The following is a 24,349-nucleotide window of genomic DNA, read 5'->3' as shown; positions in this document are numbered from 1 at the left end:
TTCAAGTGACTTCACATTGCTGAAGGCATATATTTACAAAGATGATATCCTCCTAGCTACTAAGACTGGCCAAAAGGAAAAATAAGAGGATGCCACATGGAATAAGTATGGGCAGTTATTAAGTATGACAGAAAATGGACTCTTCAAACAAATGAAACATTTCTACTGAAAGATCTTGAGTGACAGAACCTGATTATAAGTGAAACACATCTTTTTCATAGCACAACAAACCCTGTTAACAGATACAGTTGGGACCTTAATAACAGTCTCTGAGAATGCACTTCATGTTAACCACTCTCTTTTAGCAGCCATTATTTATGATGTAATATTTATTTGTATTATTTATTTATCCAACTTACAACATTTGAGATACAACTGGTTACATTTCTTTTGTTTTTCCAATTGGAGCACAGGCAGGTGAAGTGACTGTCACCAGTGTACTGTGTACATTCTCAGGGCAGCACAGTGGGACAGTGTGCAGGACTTCACAGACACAGCATCCAGTGTTCTGTTCCTAGACCTGGTTGTTGTCTTCGTGAAATTTGCATGTTTTCCGTGTGTATGACGGTTTCCCTCCAACATCCCCAAAGATGTGTCAGTCACATTAATTCCAAACTTGGCCCTGTTTGTGTGCGTCTACATACATGAATAGTTTTTCAATGGACTCCTGTCTTGTATCCAGTGCTGCCAGGACAGGCTCCAGCCATTGTGACAGTTAATTTAATTAAGTCTCTCTGAGAATGTTATACGATCTTATGTTACTGTGCTATCAATGTCACTCTGCACCCAGTAAAGCATGAAAGGCTGTAAAAATAGAACCGTAAAAAGCTGAGCCCCTCTAGAATTAGTACATCTTCTGAATATGTACAAACATTTCTGCGTTCTCCTTCTGCCATCAGAGCTAGTAGACAGACCGATAATGAATGCATGTTTGCCTTGTGCTAAAGACATTGCAAGGTTGCTTTCTAATAGTTGGCACAGCCTTTCCTACATTTAACCTCCAAATGTACAAAAACATCCTGTGTGTAGCCAATAATTCTAAGTGATTTCAAGATATGCACTTACCTTTAAGCTCTGGTGATAGGCAACTGAATACTGCAAACTGGATTAAAGTTACAGTAAACGGATTATAAAACCAGCAAAATGGCTGCAAGGTCATGTGCCTGTGTACTTTCTATACTTCTAGTTGGTGATTAGGAGCAAGCCAGCAGAAGACAAGTTGGTGAAGTAACAGGCTTGGGAGTGGGCTTTGGAGCTTGAGATCTCATTGGACTATACCAGGTAGCAGGTCATCTATTTTTATAATATTGGTTTCTTCAAAATAACATATAACATTTCATATAATTTCATATAATACAAACTGCACCTTATCTGTTCTTTGTTATAAAAATAAAAAATTAAATTTATTTGTAAATAATTACAATAATGACACAGACTCCTGAGTCAGACTAGCACCACTGCTAACCAACTCTTGGTACCTAAGTGTCTTTCCTCACAATAATCAGATCTACCTTCACTGGAACTTAGCTTCACACTTTGGAGAACAAAGACAACTGTAGAACTAAGACAAGTAAGAAACTCCAGAGGCCAAGGACAATTTATGGCAAATTAATATCCTACAACGGGAAATTTGCACTCGTATGATTAAATGACGTAAATATCAAACCAAATTAAAAGAAAAAACATGCAGTAATTTACACAGCCAGAAGAGAAATCCTCACATAAATGTAATATACACTGAAAAACTTTTCCGTCCTGGTTGGGCTACATTACCAGTAAACAGCCTAATTAAAAAGGTGCGATTAATCTGTCGTGTCGTGTGCTTTTTCTTCTGCAATGCACAATTCTAATGCTTGTCAGACAGCTAAAATGGAACTTGTATAACAAGGGAAGAACAGCAAATTTAGGAATTCTTTCAACATTTTTACAACAGTCTGCAGTGAACTGTTCCACAGACATTTGATCAACCTTAGTGATTCTGCTTTTTTCTTGAGCAAGCATGCTTCTAAAAACACAGATCTGATGAAAAGTCAGAATACTTTTCAAACCGCATTCTTAAACCTTTTGTAAAATATGACATGCAACACTGACACCACTCAGTTTAAATAAGTAAATCATTATTTGCTGAACTTAACTGTAGTCTGGGTGCTTTCAGAAAATCCTGGTTGATCACTACCCTGGATTTCCTGAATATTCACAGGATGTAACTCACTCTAATCATTCTCCATTTATTTGAACAGAAGGAACTACTGCCTTTTTCTTTTGATGGCCTTTAGCCATCTCTTTGGTCAATGCATTTATTTACCCTGATAAATATATCACCACACTGTTTTCTATTATCTGATGTTCCTCTGTTATGATTATTTCTAAGAAGATGAGTTAGAATTATAAAATTCTTCTAGTGCATTATCATTTTCATGTCAAAAAACATTTTACTAGGAAACGAAACTGTGCAATACTGTGGAACGAACACAAACTCATGGGCACTTGTGTCAGAGTTAACTACAGAGTAGAGTTAAATCTCATCTACTGACTGAAACACACAATAAAATTTTACAACCAGGCATAAGTTTTGAACTATCTCCAAGTTCTTAATCATGGATGTAACCTCCATAAAAAGATGTTAAATACATTTTGCTCAAAGTACTTCATTAGTACTGAAGAGAGAGAGAGAGGCTAGATGTAGATCATTAATTTAGTTAAGTCGATTGTTCTTGGACACTGAAGCCATCCTGATTACTGCACTACTTATTAAAGAATGGGTTACATTCTAAAATGGGTGCTTGTATGATTGTGGAAATGATTGCATGTGAGCTTTGTCTGGTTTTACATATTAAAAGTGTAATAATGGCATCAAAAATTGTTTGAAAATGTGATGCAGCTATATTTTGCTTTGTTGTTTATTTAGAAGAAAATCTTTTTAAAATAGGCATAATTTGTAAAAAAAATAAATTAAAAAAAAATAAAATGATTTTGTCTCTTTGGTTTTAAATCAGAAATTTTTGCTATTACTAGAACACAGGCTGAACAGATTTTCATAGAGAAACTTTTAAATCCTGGTAAAATAAGGGCTCAGCAATAATTACTTAACAAGACTCGGGCAAGAGCTTTGGCACACTTTAATATACAAGCAGATATAAAATGGTAAGGACTTGGAAACTGGTCAACTTGAAGACTAAACAAAACCTGTAAGGTGCTGTACGTAGTCTCTTTACCAGGACTGAGTCCTAGTCAGCACACCCAGCAAGATCAAACATTCCCCTCCTCTTTAAAAAAAACCGCACAGCTCCTCATGCAGACCCACTCTGGGAGACAGGCAAGGTGACAGCATAAGCCCCATAATTAAGACCAACTGTAAACATGAGGATGTGTCTCGGTTATAAATAGGTCCTCAGTGACTGCAAGGATTTACTTGGTGGTGCTTTTTAAATACTCTCTTGTGTTCCTCTCTCTTTATTTGTGCACTGAGCCATACATAAAAAAATATGAAGAAAGTGGGCTTTCCCCTACTGTTATAGTAACTGTAGTACCTGCTGCTACCACCTACTGTAGATCCAGAGTCCTGGGTTCAGATTCTACCTGTATGGAGCTCACCCATCCCTGCCTGTCTCTGCATGGATTTTCTCCAATCCAAAATCTCCCATATTTCAAAGACGTGCACAACAGTGATAATGGTGGGACTGGCTCTGGCCATCCATAACATTTGTATTGGAATAATCAGACCTGAAGAATGAATGAATGAATGAATGAATGAATGAATGAATGAATGAATGAAACTGTGGTCAGGTCATTACAAATGTGCATATCTGAAAGTCAGATGTTTGCTTCCTCCACTAAGCATGCTTCTTCACAGCTTCAGAGTCTTGAGTTCCAGTCTGGGCACCAGCTGAGTGATCTTTGCATATTCTCCCTGTGTCTGCAAGGATTTTCTCTTCATATTCTGGTTCAATCCCATATCCCCAAGACTTTTAGGTTAGGCTGGCGGACAATTCTAAATGTTCCTAGTTTGAGTAAGGGTATGTGACTGAATGTACAATGTGATATACTGGCATTCCATCCAGGGCTGGTTTATATTTTGCTCCCAGCTTTGCTTGGATAGACTGCAGCAATAATTCAGTCTGGAAAATTAATTAATGAAAAGCTCTGTCCACATATGCAGACTTTTATTTATAAATTCTGAGTTACTGATACCTATGCACTATAGTACTAAACACTATTCAGTTTAATTGAGAAAACATTACTTAAAAATTCAGGGCTTCATAAATGAGTCCTAGAACATTAATTCCTTACAAAAATACTAGATTATCTTGGCATCTTACCTTATTGATTTCACAAATCCATTGCTCTCGACCAACAAACTGCTGGTGCAAAATGACAGGGGCACTATTGAAATTGAAGGATGTTCGATCACATGTATTTTCCTTGACAAAAGCTTGCACATCTGAGTTTAGCTGTAAAATAAAGTCAGAAGACACAGGAGTGAAAACCGTTCCCTGTCTGCTGAAGAGCTACCCAGATAAAATCAGGGGCTTGTAGATATCAAGATATACCTGCATTGCCTGTGATGTGGCTGTACTAGACGACAGCCTTATAAGTATATCAGAGATATATCAGAATGTCACATGGGTGCTTATTTACTTTTCTATTACTACACTTGTTTTTCAGTCAGTGAGAGGCTTCTGTGAACTGCCATTTAGTACTATTTCCATATTTTAAACCCAGTATAATGGATTGATATGCAAAATGGGTGTCAATCTTATACTGGCAGCTGCTGAAGTAGAAACTGTGCTAATAGTCTGTCTATGCTAAAGAATCTGTACTGAACTGATTAAATTTCAACCTGATTAAAAGTAAAGGTATGCCTATCAGATCTTGTCACTTGATTGCACACTATGCATCGTAATAGCAGCAACAGTAGACAAAATGTTTGAGCAATAATGCAATAAAATGCTTTTTGTGTGGTGGCAATAAGCTTTGATGTAGTGAAAGACTATGAGTGAAGGTAAGTGTGACTTTTTCAATGATTATTGTCTTAATTCTTATAGAACAGATATAACGGTTCAAAACTGGTCATCAACATTCAATGTCAAAACCAGCATTTGTAAACAACCTGACCATAAAGGGTGTCATGGAGGAAGGCAAGTAGTGAAGTGAAGTACACGGCCGATCCCCTTTTAAAACAACTTTTTTCCTTCCTAAAATGATATGGATACGCTGTTTTGAAATCTCGTGCAAGCTCAAGACACAGATCAACACTTGTTAACACTCTTGGCTTGAAAAATGAACACATTTAGTAAGTATAAATATTTCTGTTTTCACATTGGACCCCGGTGTCTTTTACCTCCATTATAAAGCACAAGAGTAGACTAGTACTTGTTTTTTTTTAATTTATAAAAAAAAATGCTTCACCATAGAATGCAAATTCATTTAGGAAATTAATATATACCATGATTGTAAAGATATAACGTCAACTTAAACAATACCAAATTATTCTTTAAGAATTGGTAAACCCCTGTGTTCGTCTTAGTATTTTTTTTATTAGTTTCTGTTCACAAGTCTTTAATTTTCCAACAGCCGTAATTACAAGCTTCATTTTTGTGTGTATGTCTTTATATTTGTTTGAGAAAGACTTTTTTTTTGTTTATTCTTCTAAGTGTGTTGCATCATCGTTTTAGAAGTTTACTGGGTAGTTAATGGGTTGATAGGAAGTATTGCTTGGTTAATAAGGCCCAGGAAGCACCACAAAGACTTGTTGATAAATTCAATTATCATTATTCATTTGTCAAAGTTACAGATTCTGCGGTGGGTTGGCACCCTGCCCGGGATTGGTTCCTGCCTTGTGCCCTGTGTTGGCTGGGTTTGGCTCCAGCAGACCCCCGTGACCCTGTGTTCGGATTCAGCGGGTTGGTAAATGGATGGATGGATGGAAGTTACAGATTTGAACTGTGAAGAAATGTTGAGTTAGTGCCTTAGGTTCTGATTTTCTGGTAATGACCTATACCTTTCCATATTTTGATTTGATTCTTAGTCTTTGTGTTTTGGCTCTGGCTGAATTATTGTGTTCTTGTTAATCTTCTTCTTTTGGCTGCTCCCGTTAGGGGTTGCCACAGCGGATCATCTTCATCCATATCTTCCTGTCCTCTGTATCTTGTTCTGTTACACCCATCACCTGCATGTCCTCTCTCACCACATTCATAAACCTTCGCTTAGGCCTTCCTCTTTTCCTCTTCCCTGGCAGCTCTATCCTTAGCATCCTTCTCCCAATATACCCAGCATCTCTCCCCTGCACATGTCCAAACCAGCGCAATCTCACCTCTCTGACTTTGTCTCTCAACCGCCCAACTTGAGCTGACCCTCTAATGTACTCCTTTCTAATCCTGTCCATCCTCGTCACACCCAGTGCAAATCTTAGCATCTTTAACTATGCCAACTCCAGCTCTGTCTCCTGCTTTCTGGTCAGTGCCACCGTCTCCAACCCATATAACATAGCTGGTCTCACTACTGTCCTGTAGAGCTTCCCTTTCACTCTTGTTGATACCCTTCTGTCACAAATCACTCCTGACACTCTTCTCCACCCATTCCACCCTGCCTGCACTCTCTTTATCACCTCTCTTCCACAATCCCCATTACTCTGTACTGTTGATCCCAAGTATTTAAACTCATCCACCTTCGCCAGCTCTACTCCCTGCATTCTCACCATTCCACTGACCTCTCTCTCATTTACATACATGTATTCTGTCTTGATCCTACTGACCTTCATTCCTCTCCTCTCTAGGGCATATCTCCACCTCTCCAGGGTATTCTTGTTTGATTACGATAATGGTTTAAGTCATTTGGTTTATCAGAGCAATCCACAGTTTGTTCTAGTTTCTGTCTTGAAAACAGCACGCACCTTCTGTTCTGTGGCTAATGATATCTAGCAGTTGCTATCTTTTATTTTTTGGCAGGTTATTTGAAGAGGGCGTCTGGAAATTAAAATGCAAGTGGAGAGCATCAGTGCTGCAGTGTAGCTGAGATTCAAGTATTCATGTCTGGCATGACATAACATTTAATGGGTGGAGTTGGGTAGTATTTTTAACTGTTATTACTGTTACTGTTGTCGTCTACTTATTGCATTTTTATTTTATGGGAAACCTATTTTTTCTATTGCTCATGATTATTATTTATATAACAAACATCTTACCACAAAAAGTCTCTGAAAAGCTTAGCTGGTAGCTTATTTCCTAAAGATTTAAAATGTAGGTTGTAAGTATATGTGTTGTGGTGATAGAAGTTTAGCTATAAACTGCTTCCAATTTTGGAGACAAGAAAACTTGATATGAACAGTTTCAGAAGTTATTCACATAATCACAAAATAAAATTGTTAGTATTATTAGTTGGTCTTAAATTATTTAACATTTATTGCATTAACAATTCTACCACAAAATATTGAAAATAACTAAAATTGAATATATTATTTAATGTACACTATGATAATCAGATCTGATGTGACAAGATCTTATGTGTTTTCACTGAATCATATATTCTAATCAGTTGTGCTGTAAACTTTGTGCACACTTTATTATACACATTTATTATAATTGTATCCCCTGCCAGATGCTGGTCGATATTAGTTATACAGAAAGTCAGCTAAATGTTATTCCTTCCATTACTAGTGATTCATTAGAACTTTTAACTCATCCATATGGTGGGTCATACTACAAAAGCTTAATTACACATAGTTCTTTACTTTTTTTATTCAATATTATTAAAATAACTTCTTGATAATTAATTTATAAAAATGATTTTGTGTGTTATTTGAGATTGTAGGACAGACTACCTCAAACACAGCCCTTAATTGGAACGCTTTGAAAATGAATTTGCCACATTATCTTTAAATGAGGCATCAGCTGGTAATTTTTCACTATAAAAAAATCCAGAGCTAATAGTTCTGATCATCATTTTGTCTTTGCAGCTGGCCATTAAACAGACATCTTTCACTTCTGTTAAGAATATGTTTCTGGGAAATTTGCCTAAAAATATATTTATGGGTGAGATATCAGTCTTAGTGTAAACTTTTTTTGCATTTTAGAAGTGTTCTCACACAGACATTAACAGGCACAGTATTCTATGTGGGTAAGTGTCTTACCATTCTATAAAAGTTCTGCGAAGTATGCTACCCAGTAAAAGCAGCCTGTTTCCTTACAATGGAAATTGCTTTGTGAGAAATTCTGCACGCTATTTTCCATCTCAGAAGATGGAGTATCACATATACTCCATCAGGAAGGCATTGTTTGATTCTTATTGCACCCCGGAAATACTCAACTACAGAAATTAAAGTTGTCTTTATAAGAAACTGTAACATGACAAAGATTTCAAAATATAAGTGAGACACAAATTTTAGTTTTTAGGTAAGCCTAATTAGAATTTAGTGCTGATTTTCTTTGTGACTCAACTCACATAAAACAAGAAAGAAGTACAAAGAGTTTTATTTCAGAATATCCAAGTCAAAACTTTAACAAGTCAGCACATCTTCTGTAAAATACTTGATTATTTCTATTTACACCAAGCAGGGGAGCAATATAATATGCACCAAGCAACTCTGCGCCAACTAACTGTGAGGTCCACAGGTTCAACTAAAGCTTAGTTCAAAGCACTTCATCAGTTAGGTGGTGCCCTACATTATTTGCTTGAACGACATGTGAAATTCATCATCAAGGAATGCATGCTGCATGTCATTACTCAATGTAGCAATGGACGATTTAGATAAACAGTGCCAGATGTACCTAAAAATGAGCAAAATGATAAATATAAAGGCCAGGAACAGAATCTAAATCAGTTGCCAGAAATGACACTTTTGTACAAGACCTTCTTTCCTGATGCCAACTGATCACTTTGTTGCGAATGGCATTTAATAACTTTTTGTTTTATTTTGACGTACAAATGTTAGTTTGTAAGCAGTAAAAAGCAATTCTTCTACATGAGCACTTTTAAGGAACAGGTGTTTTGCACCAGACCAGATGACATTTTGAGAGCAGCTCAAATAAATTAGGCTAAAATTAGGCTAATGTCCCTTTTATTTTCTGCTTTCTCATCTGCTATAAAAAATTAAGCAAACATTACCTACATTTTGGATAAGAAGTTATATTTGCCTGCATACTGTATATTGCCCTAAATTATCTGAGTAAAAAGAAGCTTTCAATGGATTTTGGATATTGCAGTTTCTGTTGTTTGTGTTCTTTCTGCAACAGTAATAGTAAAAATCTATATGCCATCATTTTCCAAAAGCATTACCTTATGTCCAAGAGAAAGATGTTTGCCATACTGAAATGCCAATGTTTGGGACCGCATTTCATGGTGTGCTAACTCCATTGCTGCTTGACAGCTTTTAGCAAGCAAAGCACCATGGGATAAAAAGGTGTGATCTTGCCAGGATCCAATTGGTACGTCATCGGTAATGTTGATCTCCTAAAATGAAACAAGACAAATACTTTGTAACGTTAGTCATGTTTATTTTTTACTGATGTGTATCATGGTTATTTTTCATGGTGTATGTTTATTGAAAATGCAAGGAAGAATGTCACTGTACTTTGTACACATTGCAGTCCTACTATACTGTTCAGAAAAATTAATGGAACACTTTTTAATCAGAGTATAGCATCAAGTCAATGAAACCTCTGGGATATTGATCTTGTCAGTTAAGTAGCAGAGGGAGTTGTTAATCAGTTTCAACTGCTTTGGTGTTAATGAAATTAACAAAAGGGTGCACTGAGGGGCAACAATGAGATGACCCCCAAAACAGGAATAAGTTAACAGGTGGAGGCCACTGACATTTTTCCCTCCTCATCTTTTCTGACTGATTTTTCACTAGTTTTGCATTTGGCTACGGTCAGTGTCACTACTGGTAGCATAAGGCGATACCTGGATGCTACAGAGGTTGCACAGGTTGTACAACTTCTCCAGGATGGAACATCAATACGTGCCATTGTCAGAAGGTTTGCTGCGTCTCCCAGCACAGTGTCAAGGGCACGGGGGAAGATTCCAGGAGACAGGCAGTTACTCTAGGAGAGCTGGACAGGGCCGTAGAAGGTCCTTAACCCATCAGCAGGACCGGTATCTGCTCCTTTGGGCAAGATGGAACAGGATGAGCACTGCCAGAGCCCTACAAAATGACCTACAGCAGGCCACTGGTGTGAATGTCTCTGACCAAACAATCAGAAACAGACTTCATTAGGGTGGCCTGAAGGTCCAATGTCCTCTAGTGGGCCCTGTGCTCACTTCCTGGCACTGTTGATCTCAACTGGCATTTGCCATAGAATACCTGAATTGGCAGGTCCACCACTGGTGCCCTGTACTTTTCACAGATGAGAGCAGGTTCACCCTGAGTAAATCTGGCAGACATGAAATGATCTGGAGAAGCTGTGGAGAACGTTATGTTGCCTGTAACATCGTTCAGCATGGCTGGTTTGGTAGTGGGTCAGTGATGGTCTGGGGAGGCATATCCATGGAGGGACACACAGACCTCTACAGGCTAGACAACAGCACCTTGACTGCCATTGGGTATCAGGATGAAATCCTTGGACCCATTGTCAAACCCTATGCTGGTGCACTGGGTCCTGGGTTCCTCCTGGTGCACGACAATACCCGGCCTCATGTGGCAAGAGTATGCAGGCAGTTCCTGGAGGATGAAGGAATTGATACCATTGACTGGCCCCCACGCTCACTCTCCTGACCTAAATCCAATAGAACACCTCTGGGTGTCACATTATGCTTCGGTCCACCCGATGCCGCTAGATTGCACCTTAGACTGTCCAGGAGCTCAGTGATACCCTGGTCCAAATCTGGGAGGAGATCCCCCATGACACCATTCATCGTCTCATTAGGACCATGCTGCGATGTTGTCAGGCATACACACAAGCATGTGGGGGCCATACAAACAACTGAGTACGATTTTGATTTGCTGCAATGAAATTTCCGCAAAATGGACTAGCCTGCCGCATCATTTTTTCACTTTGATTTTCGGGGTGTCTTTGAATTCAGCCCTCTGTAGGTTGATAATTTTCATTTCCATCAAACGATGTGGCATCTTTTCGTTCCTAACACATTACCCAGTCCATATCAGTACAGATATCCAGCAGGATTTTTTTCCCCAATTGAGATCTGATGTGTTTTCAAAGTGTTCCTTTAATTTTTTTGAGCAGTTTATATTTTACTTAACAATAGACAATTAAAACATTCAAATCCAAATTCTTACAACAACTTGTAGAGTTCTGTAATATATCTAATATAAACTCTTGGCATATTTAAATTACTCTTTTATTTATCTATTCAGTACTCAGGGTCAGCCTATTGGTCAAAAAAGCTTGGAAAGCCCAGTATAAAAACGAGACTAAACCGAGGAAGATCTATTTCCATATGTGTGTGTTAAATATGAATATTAATTTTATGTGCTTTGGAATAAGGTAAGAAAATATATAACTGATGATTTTTAAATACAATATGCAATAATCGTGACTTTGATTCCCATTGCTCTCAAAACTGACAAACGTCTTCTAAACAAAGCTACTAACTTCTTATAATTTTCACAAAGATAAAGTTACGCATTTAGCTCTTCACATAGGTGCTAACTTTTATCAATTGAGGGCTTTAATTAAATGTTTTACCTTTTGGGTCTATGAACACTTAGCCTTAAATATTCTTGTTTACATTCTAATCACCCTCAAGACTGTATAAAACAAACATAGTTTTCCCTGTATAAAATTCAAGAAGGATTACTTTTCCCAGGAAAACAAAAATGATAAAAAATATCAGTGTTTACCCCTACCATTACTGGGTAGGCCACCCAAAAATCTCAGTTAACCACCCAGTAACCCATAGACATCAAGTTCATGGTTGAGGAGATCAACATATTGTGACATCCAACATTAAAGTAAACTTAATTAATTCTTTAAAAAGCTATGAATTTTTGATGTTGATGGGGTCTGGGAGTTGGGTGTATAGCCACACAGCAATTGAATTGTCCAGGGTGCTTGTTTCCTTGCACATTATGCTCCTGTTGTTATTCTGTATCTCCTTCTCTAAAACTGTATTTTCTATGCATGGAAAGTGACGTGATCAAAGAGAAAAGTGGAGTCTGGTTACTTCTCATGCCTGTAATGCATTTATGAAAACCATACAAAATGATTACTTAAATACGTTAAAAGCACTCATTACCATAGTCCCCCCGCACCCTGCCTCTGCTCTGCTATATGCCTTACTGGTCATTGCGTGAAAGGGCCATAAAGTCAGTGCCCATCTACATTTTATACAAGTTGTGGTACGGTGAGTCTATTTGGGTTTCACAAAAGGAGATACTGAATGTACTAAATGTTGCATTGCAATGATTTTGAAGTATTCTCATTATGTTTTTTGACATTTCCTCTAACAACAACTTAAAAATTGTGCTACTAAATAAAAAAAATCAGTAAAACCAGTAGATCAAGTATGTGAAGCAGCTCAACTAGTTAAGTTTGTAGAGCTGGGTGCTGGTCAAGTGGTGCAGCAAGCCTCCAGTGGTAATGATTCTTCCCCCCTTTACAGGATCAGTAAAAATATAACAAAGGTAACGTTAATACTTTGTTTTAGGAATTATATATCAAGCCAGCAGCTTCCATAAGAAATGCGTTGGCTGAGGTAACTCAGTATGCCTTCCTGACATGGAAAGTGCTCTTTAAAATGATGACTTTAAAGCCTTTCTAAGTATAAAAGGAAAATGTGAAATATGGCAGTTATTTCCAATTATGTTTAATGATAAAGGAAACCAACTTTTGTCTGCTACAATTAAGGCTTAATAGTTTTAACAAACTGTAAAACAACAGGAAATCCGAGATCTGATGTTCAAGAGTGTATTGGAACAGGATCAGGAGCAAAACAAAACTTTTAGGGTGCTGGAGAAGTGTTTGAAATCTTCTGTTTGTGCACTTGTTAACCAAAAGGTAGAGCAGTATGGTAGAAACATCTGTTTGTTCTATACATAACAATACAAATGAACAATTAAAAAAATTATTGCAGTGTAGCGTGTGTGGAGTAACACAATGCCAAAATTACTGTGAGGTAAAATAAAGGATTGTTCTTTTATAATTGAATGTCAGCATTTGCCCTCAAATAGAACTTTTTCATATGGATAACTTAATTACTGATATTTGATCTGACAGCTGTAGTGCATACATACACACACACAAATCGAACTCTTCCAAAACACAGGAAATTTTCCTGGAAACCACAATTGAGTCATTGGAAAAAACATAAATAAAATGAAACTTAAAAATACAGTTTGTTTTACTTATATATACTGCTCAAAAACCTAAGGGAACACTTAAATCACATTTAATTACAGTCACATGGATCTTGAAGAACAAAATATTAAGTGGAAAATCGTTACTGAGTAATACTGTGCAACTTGTTGAGAGCAAAATGATGTAACAATGGTCAATAGAAAACAAAATCAGCAACCCACGGAGGGCTAGATTCAACATCACACCTAAAATAAGGATATTATAAATATTATAGATATTATAAAATAAGACTATTGACTTACTGTATGCAAACGTTAAAGACGCATACAGCGCCACCCCGCTGCCTGCGCTTGGGAAAGCAGATCATAACCTGGTTCTGCTTCAGCCTCACTACAAACCAAGAGTGAAGGAGCTACCTGTAACCACATGCTCATTCAGGAAGTGGTCCCCTGAGGCAGAGCAGGCTCTGAGGGACTGCTTTGGAACTACAGACTGGGATATCCTGTAGGGATCACATAGTGAGAACATTGAGGAGGTTGTTGACTGCACTACTGACTACATCAACTTCTGTATGGACATTGTACTTCCAGTAAGAACAGTACGCTGCTATGCTAACAACAAGCCATGGATTACAAGTGACATCAAGGGATTTTTGAACCAGAAGAAAAGGGCTTTTAAAGGCAGTGATCGGCATGAGCTCAAGCGCGTGCAGAAGGAACTCCGAGTCCAGCTCATGGCAGCGAAGGAGCAGTACAGGAGAAAGCTGGAGCAAAAGTTGCAGAATAACAACATGAAGTAAGTGTGGGATGGGATGGAGATCATCACTGGCTGTAGGTCGAAGCGGGGTGCCACCATCGAGAGAGACGTGAAGACAGCAAACCAAATGAACAACTTCTTTAACAGGTTTGACCACCCTAACCCACTCTCACTCTCAAGAGAGTACTGCACCCTCCACCCATCCTTTTGCTGATACCAGCATAGGAGAGACATCCCCACCCACAATTACAGCAGCGCAGGTGAGCAAAGAGCTGAGGAGACTTCGTGCCAGCAAAGCAGCGGGTCCAGATGGAGTATCGCCACGACTGTTGAAGGTCTGTGCGTTGGAGCTGGTGAGTCCTCTACAGTGCATCTTCAACCTGAGCCTGGAACAGGGTAGAGTCCCGAGGCTTTGGAAAACATCTTGTATCACCCCAGTCCCAAAGGTATCACGTCCTAGTGAGCTGAACGACTTCCGGCCTGTCGCTCTGACGTCACATGTGATGAAGACCATGGAGCAGCTGCTGCTTCACCACCTGAGGCCACAGGTACGCCACGCCCTCAACCCTCTGCAGTTCGCATACCAGGAGAAGGTGGGAGCGGAGGTTGCCATCATCTATATGCTACACCGATCCCTCTCCCACTTGGACAGAGGCAGTGGTGCTGTAAGAATTATGTTTCTAGACTTCTCTAGCACCTTCAACACCATCCAACCTCTGCTCCTTAGGGACAAGCTGACAGAGATGGGAGTAGATTCATACCTGGTGGCATGGATCTTGGACTATCTTACAAACAGACCTCAGTATGTGCGTCTCGGGAACTGCAGGTCTGACATTGTGGTCAGCAACACAGGAGTGCCGCAGGGGACTGTACTTTCTCCGGTCCTGTTCAGCCTATATACATCGGACTTCCAATATAACTTGAAGTCCTGCCACATGCAAAAGTTCGCTGACGACACTGCTATCGTGGGCTGCATCAGGAGTGGGCAGGAGGAGGAGTATAGGAAACTCATCAAGGACTTTGTTAAATGGTGCGACTCAAACCACCTACACCTGAACACCAGCAAAACCAAGGAGCTGGTGGTGGATTTTAGGAGGCCCAGGCCCCTCCTGGACCCCGTGATCATCAGAGGTGACTGTGTGCAGAGGATGCAGACCTATAAATACCTGGGAGTGCAGCTGGATGATAAATTGGACTGGACTGCCAATAGTGATTCTCTGTGCAAGAGAGGACAGAGCCGGCTATACTTCCTTAGAAGAATGGCGTCCTTCAACATCTGCAATAAGATGCTGCAGATGTTCTATGAGGCGGTTGTGGCGAGTGCCCTCTTCTATGCCGTGGTGTGCTGGGGAGGCAGCATAAAGAAGAAGGACACCTCACGCCTGGACAAACTGGTGAGGAAGGCAGGCTTGGAGCTGGACAGTTTGACATCCGTGGCAGAGCGACGGGCGCTCAGCAGGCTCCTATCAATTATGGAGAATCCACTAAACAGTGTCATCTCCAGACAGAGGAGCAGCTTCAGCGACAGACTGCTGTCACTGTCCTGCTCCACTGGCAGACTGAGGAGATCGTTCCTCTCCCAAACTATGCGACTCTTCAATTCCACCCGGGGGGGTAAACGTTAACATTATTCAAAGTTATTGTCTGTTTTTACCTACATTTTTATTACTCCTTAATTTAATATTGTTTTTTGTATCAGTAAGGTGCTGCTGGAGTATGTGATTAATAAAGTATCTATCTACCTACCTATCTATCTATCTAAAATCAAAGTCAAAACTAAAATCACACGCTGATCCTACTTGCGTGAATTTCAGCATGGTAACACATAATGTGACTCCCGACAACAGCTGGGCATGATCCTGATGAGACAGCAGATAGTGTCCTGGTGGGTCTCCTCCCAAACATGGATCAGGGCATCGTTGAGCTCCTGGGCAGTCTGTGGAGCTACTTGGTGGTGTTGGATCCACTGATACATAATGTCCCAGTGGTTCTCAATTGGCATCAGATCTGGGGAACATCTAGGGCATTCAATGGCATCAATGCCTTCATCATCCAGAAACTGCCTACACACTCTAGGCACATGAGACCGGGCATTGTCTTGCACCAGGACCAACCCAGGGCTCACTGCACCAGAGTAACATTTGACAGTGGCTCTGATGATTTATCCTGGTAGCTAACAACATTCAGGGTACTGTATCCTACCAGGTGGAGGTCTGTGTGACTCTCCAAGGTATGCCTCCCCAGACCATCACTGACCCACTGCCTAACTGGTCATGCTGGATGATATTGCAGGCTGTATGACATTCAGCACAGCATCTCGAGACTCTTTCACATTTAACACCTGTTGCTCAGTGTGAACCTGCTCTCATCTGTGAACAAAATAGGGTGCCAATGGTGGTGTTACCAATTGTGTATTCTCTGGTGAACGCCAATCGAGTTGAATGGTTATGGGCTGTGAAGACAGGTCTCACTAGGGGATGTTGGGCCCTCATGCCACCCTCATGAAATCTATTTCTGACAGCTCAGTCAGAAACCTGAACACCAGTACCTAACTGGAGGTCATTTTGTGTGGGCTCTGGCAGTGTTCATCCTGTTCCTTTTCACACAAAGGGACAGTTACCGATCTTCCTGCTGGGTTGATGCCCTTCTACCGCCCTGTCCATCTCTCCTTGTGTAAAGGCCCGTCTCCTGGTATCTCCTCCATCCTCTTGAGACTATGCTGGGAGACACAGCAAACCTTCTTGTAACAGCATTTATGGAAGTGCCATCCTGGGGGAATTGGAACTGTGTAATCTGAATCAGCTGCAGGTACTGCCTCTTGCTACCAATAGTGAAAAGGATACTAGCAAAACACAAAACTAGAGAAGACTGTCAGGAAAAATAAGGAGAAAGCAATTCTCTGTGACCACCACCTGCAAACCATTCCCTTTTTTGGGGTTGTCTTGCTGTTTTCTCTCCAGTGCACCTGTTGTCACTTTCATTTGCATCAAGCAGATGAGGTTGGTTCATAATCGCTTATGCTACCTAACTGGGCAGATTGATATCCCTGAAGGTTAACTGACTTGGCGTTAGACTGTGATGATTAAGTGCTCCCCTCATTTTTTGAGCAGTATAATTTTTGTCTTTGTGATGAGTTGCTAGTGGTGGGACTGTGTAGATATGTGCTGTAGCTATCATAAACAGCAAAAAAGAAAAACAATTTAAAATTGCCGGTAGACAATATGGCCGAAATCAAGATTATGACCAAAACTATGCCTCCAAAAACAAAGCACTTGTTAAACAAAGTCACACACCTGGGTGTGTGAGACCTCCAAAAGACCCGTAAAGCTGACGAGGACCTTCACTGACCTGCCCAGAAGAGGTTCACCTAAACTCAGCCAGGCACAAATACTACCTGCAGGTTTCAGCCAGAGAAGGACCCAAAATGGGGAGCCAACTTTAAAAGTTCAAAATACAAGGAAGTGCATTTTATATACACAATATATCAAACTGTCTCACAAAGGAGAGAAAAACTGCTACAAGTCTGGCTTGTAAGGAGACAAGTTTCACAAGAATCTTATCTTATAGATAAAAATTTATCACAAAAATAGAAAATAAAGCAAAAATCCACAACAGAGCAAAAATGGCAAAAGGATTTACCTAAAAAGGCAATGAACAACAAACAAGTCCCAATAAGAGGAAACCCAAAACAGAAGCAGATATCCAGAAACCAGAAGGAAAATACGTTGTAACAAGAAATGCAACTGTCACACAAAACTCCAAATCAAAATAAATGTTCCACTGCTGTCTTTCTCTTCTGACTGAATATAAAGCCAGAAAACGGGCTCCAACAGCAGTGATGTCAGGGTGGCCCCGCCTCATGGGGCACCACCCACAAAATATATGGAATAGCTGCAAATTTAAAGTTACAGGACACATGTACTAAATCATAGACAAACATAACAGAAGTTAAATAAAACATGACAAATAATAATTTAAAAATAACAAAAATGGCAATTAACCAAAAAACAGACACAAGCCAAGGTAAAAACCCTGGCCATAGCAAAACAAAAGCCAAGTTTAACACAGTTTGGCAGCTAATCAGCCTGAGCACGCCAAAGCACTCCCCTGAAGGTCCTGTCTCTGTACCACCCAGTAAATGGGAGATGGAGCTGAAGTCATAAGCTACCACACAGACACTCACTTTTTCCAATACAAAACAGCTCTTCAAAACAGAGACATTTTTATAGTCTCAGTTATTACAGAAGCAGAAACTCACTTAGCTTCTCATAAAAGCTGAAGTGAAGCACCAATGTGTCAGAAGTGTCCTCAGAATCTACAGTGAATCCACACAAAGGGACCAAGGGTCACACAAACCACAAAAAGGATTAAAATACCCTTTTACATTTTACAGCTTCTTTGTATTTAGCAATAAGACTATTTGCAAAGGCCTAATAAAACTCCAAGTTAATCTTCTAAAATGTAACCATTTTATAAGACTGTATATTACAGGACAGTAATTTCTAATGTTTTAACTCGCCTGTAAATCTCAGGCTCCAAATGTAGCTGTTCTTCAGCACAAGAAAACTCTGATAATGTCACTCCGCTGGGCATCATTATTTTTCTGTTTATGTTTGACAATGGTTCATTAAGTGATCTGAGCAATTTATGTCATGGCATAAATATGAACTTAGCTTAAAAGTGGCAACCAGCAGCAACTTTTCCAGTGAAGTTCTTAATTGTCCATTTGGTTTAATTTTCAACTGAATGCTCATGACTATTTCTTATGAATCTTATAAGACACACAATTTTTCATTTAGTTCAAGGCAGGAGGATAATAGCACAGTTAATATTGCTCTCTTATGGATCCAGCACTTTGTGTTCAAATGCCATGCCTAGTTGTTGTCTGTGTGGAGTATGCATGTTCTACTCTTGTTTGTGTGAGTTTCCCTTCTGAGTCCTCAAAGGTTTGCTTGTCAGGTTGAAGATTTGCCCCATGCAAGTGTGTCTGTGTGCACAAGGGGGTCCTGCTGGCCCCTCTGTCTGCAGCAATTTTTTTTAGGATGAACACAATGCTGACAAGCCCCAGTGACCCTGAACTGGATTAAGCAGGTTACAAAATGTTTATTTTATTAATTATACGCAGTTTTTTTTTTATTTTCAAAATCCTGCTGCTACTATCTTTTTGTTCAGGTGTGTAAATACACAGCTGTACAATGCTTTAAACTTTGAGCTTTTACATAAGTAAGAACTAGTTTGGTCCATTAAGATCTTTGTAGCTGGAAGGCATGGGGTAGGAGAGGATAATTATTAATGTAAGAATTAAATACACACCAAGAAGGTGTACTGTATTGTAGCGAGTGCCACATACACTATTGGCTTTTGGAGTTAACACTGCGTGGACAGGACAGTTTACTTAATGGAATTTAACCTGGAGAGAGAGAGAGAGAGAGAGAGAGACATCTGGAACAACAGGACACAAACCGGGGAAATTCGAAACTGATGCCACCTACTGAAAGTTGGATTTTTGTCTCTATTTACAAGCGTGAGATGCATCTCAGAAGATGATCTATTGTATTTGTATTTTCTCTGGAGTACCCAACCACTTTTCCTGGCAGGGCAGAATGTTTGTATTATTTGCGGTGGCTTCCTGGTAATTTCTTCCTGTTTTCATCAACCTCTTATAGAATAGTAATAATGATTATAAAAGCAAACCAGGATTTTCATGGAAAATGAGTTAATAATGGCAACTACATCACATACCTTAATTTGTCAATTTCAAGCTTTGTTTTTCAAATGTGTCTATTGTTTGGGGGATTTGTGTTGTAAACTATTTGCTTTTGTTTGTAAAGTTATTAATTCACCTTTTTACACTGCTGTTCAATGAGCGCTGTTCTGGTATTTGAGGTGAGTGGGTTAACCAAGGATGAGTGTTGGTCACTGAGTCCTGAACAGATTTTTATTATTATCTGTTATTTGTTTTAGCATTAATGAAATTATATAGAAAGTAACAGCGCTCTGTGTTTAACAGTAAACTTTGAAAATTACTCTTTTTATGACTGCGGACACAATTACTGCAGAATAATTTGGAAACTGCTGCATAGAGTATTATATAATTCAATCATAACAGATCATAAGAATATTATGCATATTGGGAGCAAGACAGGAGATAACATAAATACCTTTATTTTTTTGTATTTTATTATTTTGTATTTTGTCTTGTAAGTTGAATTGTTATGAAATTCAGTTACTAGTGCATTCTTAAGCTGCATAGCCCAGTTGAAGGTGTTTATGACTTTTTGTTTACCACTTGTTCTTTAAAAAAGAAAAGAAAAAGATTGGATGGTAAAATGAAACAATTCTGGCAGAATTATAGCAAATAATTTGAGAAAAAATCAACAATATGGAATATCATGAAAATGAAACTGACCACAGGTCTACTAGGCATTTCTCAGTGGCCCTGTTAGTAAAGAAAGACAAAGAAAGCTTAAAAAAGAAAAGAGCTGTGAAAAACAAGCAATTATCCCTGGAGTCATTAGCAAATCTTCACAAAACAGCAGCACATTGTTTGTATAAAATGTCAACAGTAGAATTATACACAGAGCACTGAAAGATGCAAACTTTCATCAGCAATAAAAAAAACAGAAAGACTATAATTTGTTAAAAAGCTTAGAGGTGAGCTAATCAAGCTTCAGAATAAAGTGCTACTGGAAGATGAGCCAGAGATAAACCTCTACCAGTGAGATCTGAAGGTGAATGTGCATGGCAAGCCATGGGTCTCATGGCTTCAAGCATGACATCCTCTGAAACTTCATTGCCTCATAAGTGATGATCATGACAGCAGAATAATATAGATGCGTACAGAAGTATTTTTGTCTGCTTATATAAAAAACACCCCATTACCTGGTTATTCATCATGCAGCAATGCAATGTTATAAAATTCACTGCAATAAATTATATATTTCACTTGCTCAATGGAAGACGGAAGTCAACAACTAAAATGGCAATTACAAATGGTAGCAGCAAAGGATTATCCAAGCATCTGGGGCCTCATGTATAAACGGTGCGTACGCACAAAAATGTTGCATATGCCCGTTTCCACGCACACTTTGAGATGTATAAAAACTAAATTTGGCGTAAAGCCATGCACATTTTCACGGCAGTCTCACACTGTGCATACACAAGTTTCTGCTTGGTTTTGCAAACTGGTGGCATGCAGCGTCATAGCAGTGCTACTGTTTCTTTGTGGTCTCCCTTTTTTCAGATTCTCATTAACAACACAGAATTTATTAAATACACCAAAATTAATTGCATATCATTTACAAATGTAATTCCCTTGATTGTAATCATTCAGTAACAATATAATGGTGTATGGAATGACCAAACTATTCCAACTACCATGGCCGCTTTAGCGTTGTTAGGAGACATCGCAAATGGAAGAAATAGAAGAGAGCACATATTTATCGATGATGATGAATAGCTTCTAAGGCGATTTCGATTTCCAAGAGCTATCCTCATGGAGTAGTGTGCTGGACTGGTGCCAGCTTTACAAAGGCAGACTTTGAAGAATTGTGCTCTACTTGTTCCTTTGCAAGTTTTGTCCACTCTCAGGTTTTTAGCTACAGAAGCTTTTCAACATGAACTTGCTGATGATCGGGTATTTCACAAACATCACTGAGTCGCGCCATGCCAGCTGTATAGGATGGTATTATCCACTTGTCATCCAGACAGATAAGAATTCCTTACATGTGGTTAAACATGCAAACATCAAAGCACAATTCACAGTAACGTTCAGTTTTCCTAATGCAATTGGAGCGGTCAACTGCACATACATTGCTATTGCAACAATGCTGAACAAGTTACATCAGCCAGGGATAAATCAACCAAAAGAATGAACTGGCATTACATCATGTGTAGCAGGAGAGACTATAAAAACGGCAACTCCACACAGTCACAGGTGCATTTTCCAACTATTATGGCAAAAGGCAAGCAGTCCTTTTAAGGAGAGCAAGTCACCTCAAAGATCCATGTACAGTAAAGAGCAGACAATCTGTCCATTGTGGTGCTCAGTTCTGACGCTATGCTATAAAGGTGCCTTCTGACAATGAATTTACTTATGTAAAGACTGCATTTGCAGTCTATTAATGTGCTGCTTTATAGTCCACCGAAAGTGTGTTGTATTGTTCAAGCAGCAGGCTGCATAATGTGGCACACAATTGTGGCTTGCTCATTCCTGAAGAGATCCGGTATGATGAACCTAACCCGGACCCACCAAATGATCAGCCAAATTGGACAGCATTACAACTTCTTTGAATGTAATTAGCAGAATTTAAAAACCGGTAATCAGATGCAACATTTATTTTTTAACCAATTCATTTAATTTGTGGTCAATATCACATAATACAGCCCTTATATTTAGTTCACTGGCCACATCTCTTACAGCATCCATTAATGCATTTTGTAACTCCAGACAAGCATCCCTCAGCACACACAGCCAAATGTTTGCCAAGCCGTTTCCGAGGCAGAGGTGTGTGTACAGCCAGCATCTGAAGATGTGCTGGGCACAGCAGCACCATCATCGTGTTCTTGGCAGGGGGGTCACCTTTTGTAATATTTTCTGAAACGGAATAAACAGATGGTGGGCTGCGACTCGCCTTTTCATAGCGACTGATATCTGACCACTTCTTTTTTATTTTGGGCACTGTGCGACATTCAGAACTTGAACTTTCAAGTGTCTCTGCCACACTGTATCACTCCATAATTTCCTTTTGCTGCTTATACCACTGCTTAAGGCAAGAAATAGTATGTTTTTCCTTATCTCAACTTTGCATTCATTGAAATTCTTCTTTTTTCATGTGCTTTTGCTATTGTCTTTTAAGAAAGCACTTAATGGAAGGGGCTATTTATATGGTTTTGCTTATTAAAATAAACAAAAATCTGGGAGGAAAAAAGTCAGGGTGGTGCTGTAGGCGCGTGCATGAGCATTAAATTTCATGCTCATTGGGATTTATAATGGGGAAGTGCATGAAACTTCGCGTATGCACAGTTTTATGCATCTGGATTTTTTTGTGCGTATGCACATTTCCAGTTTTGTCTGTACGCCACATTTTAGTGTGAATTCTACACGCAGCGTTATACACGAGGACCCAGATGTGAGTATGATTTGGGTTTGATACAGTTACTTCATAAAAGGAATATGCAACCAAGTGATTATTTTATTCTACTTTAATTCAATATTTCAGATATTTATGATCACTTTTAGTGAGGTAATGGAACACCAATGATGGTGTTATTCTACAATGTTAAATATCTATATGCAGATGTAGTGAGAAATAAAAGCTGCAGTATTTTTACCTTTCCATTTCACCTGAAAAATGTGTTATGTATATTGTGGCTTCTCTATTAAAGACTTCTAAGTGTTAATAAAATGGCAGAAAGCCAATGCAATATTATGGTTATGGACAGTAAAGTATACAAAAACTTTCTAGTTTGTTGATTCTCTTACCTCACCCGTTCTGTTGTTTTCATAGTATATACCTTGAACCAAGTCCCCAATGGCACTGGAAATGAGCTCCACAACCTAGTGAGAAAGACAACAAACATTACAGAATGCAATTCTGGAAATTAAAAAGCATTTTGGAATTAAAACTAATTTATCCCATAATCTGAATAAGAAACATGCTGTACAATATTTAATTATAACAGAAACCCAACACATTTGTACTTGTACTGAAATTGTACTGAAATTAAAAGATAAAAAATTTTCAGTACTGATTTTCTCAAAGATGCTGCCATGGAGTAGAAAAATGACTAACATTTAAATCCAATCATCAGGACTTTTGATCCAATTGCAATTAAATTGCTGAAAAAGTCATTTCTAGTAGTTGTACACCTCATACTGTGCCTGATTCCATCACTAGATATGCATGTTAAGACAAAAATGTTCTTAGAAATTATTGACCCATCCTAAATTTTTCAAATCATATTGAAAATGTCTCAATTGTTATCAAAAAACATTTTTTGAGAGACATGTCAGTCTGGCTTTTAAACTGGTCACAGTAACATTTTTCAACTCTCTAGCTGCACTTGCTTTAGCTAAGCAGAAAAAAATAAAATAAACCTTGCTTGTTCCAAACACATAAGTAAAAATACGAATATTACGTTAAATAAATGGTATCATCTCTTATTTTGAACAAAATATTGTGACCGGTTGCTTAATGAACAATTCGCCATAGCTCCCGATTTGCTGATTCTCAGTTTGGGTTGTTAATGTTCAATCCGGTCTTTCTATCTTTGTCCAACACCATGCTGAGCAGACCAGTGAAGCAATTGCTTTTTAGAACACACTCAACTTTTTTTAT

The 24,349-nt window shown here is 38.8% G+C and overlaps 1 protein-coding gene across 1 annotated transcript in view; it reads right to left on the bottom strand.

The window, feature by feature from the left end:
* pdss2 (prenyl (decaprenyl) diphosphate synthase, subunit 2) overlaps nucleotides 1-24,349 on the bottom strand; it is a 230,990-nt gene that overhangs the window by 17,434 nt on the left and 189,207 nt on the right. Inside the window, exons 4-6 of the mRNA XM_028797629.2 lie at nucleotides 23,494-23,568; nucleotides 9,274-9,447; nucleotides 4,320-4,451 (exon numbers count right to left, since the gene is read on the bottom strand). Coding sequence (XP_028653462.1) covers nucleotides 4,320-4,451; nucleotides 9,274-9,447; nucleotides 23,494-23,568 — 381 coding nt within the window. The remainder of the gene's footprint in view (nucleotides 1-4,319; nucleotides 4,452-9,273; nucleotides 9,448-23,493; nucleotides 23,569-24,349) is intronic.

This window comes from Erpetoichthys calabaricus, chromosome 3 (genome assembly GCF_900747795.2).
Source record: "Erpetoichthys calabaricus chromosome 3, fErpCal1.3, whole genome shotgun sequence".
Classification (NCBI taxonomy): Eukaryota; Metazoa; Chordata; class Cladistia; order Polypteriformes; family Polypteridae; genus Erpetoichthys; species Erpetoichthys calabaricus.
This window is presented reverse-complemented; position numbering and strand designations above follow the sequence as displayed.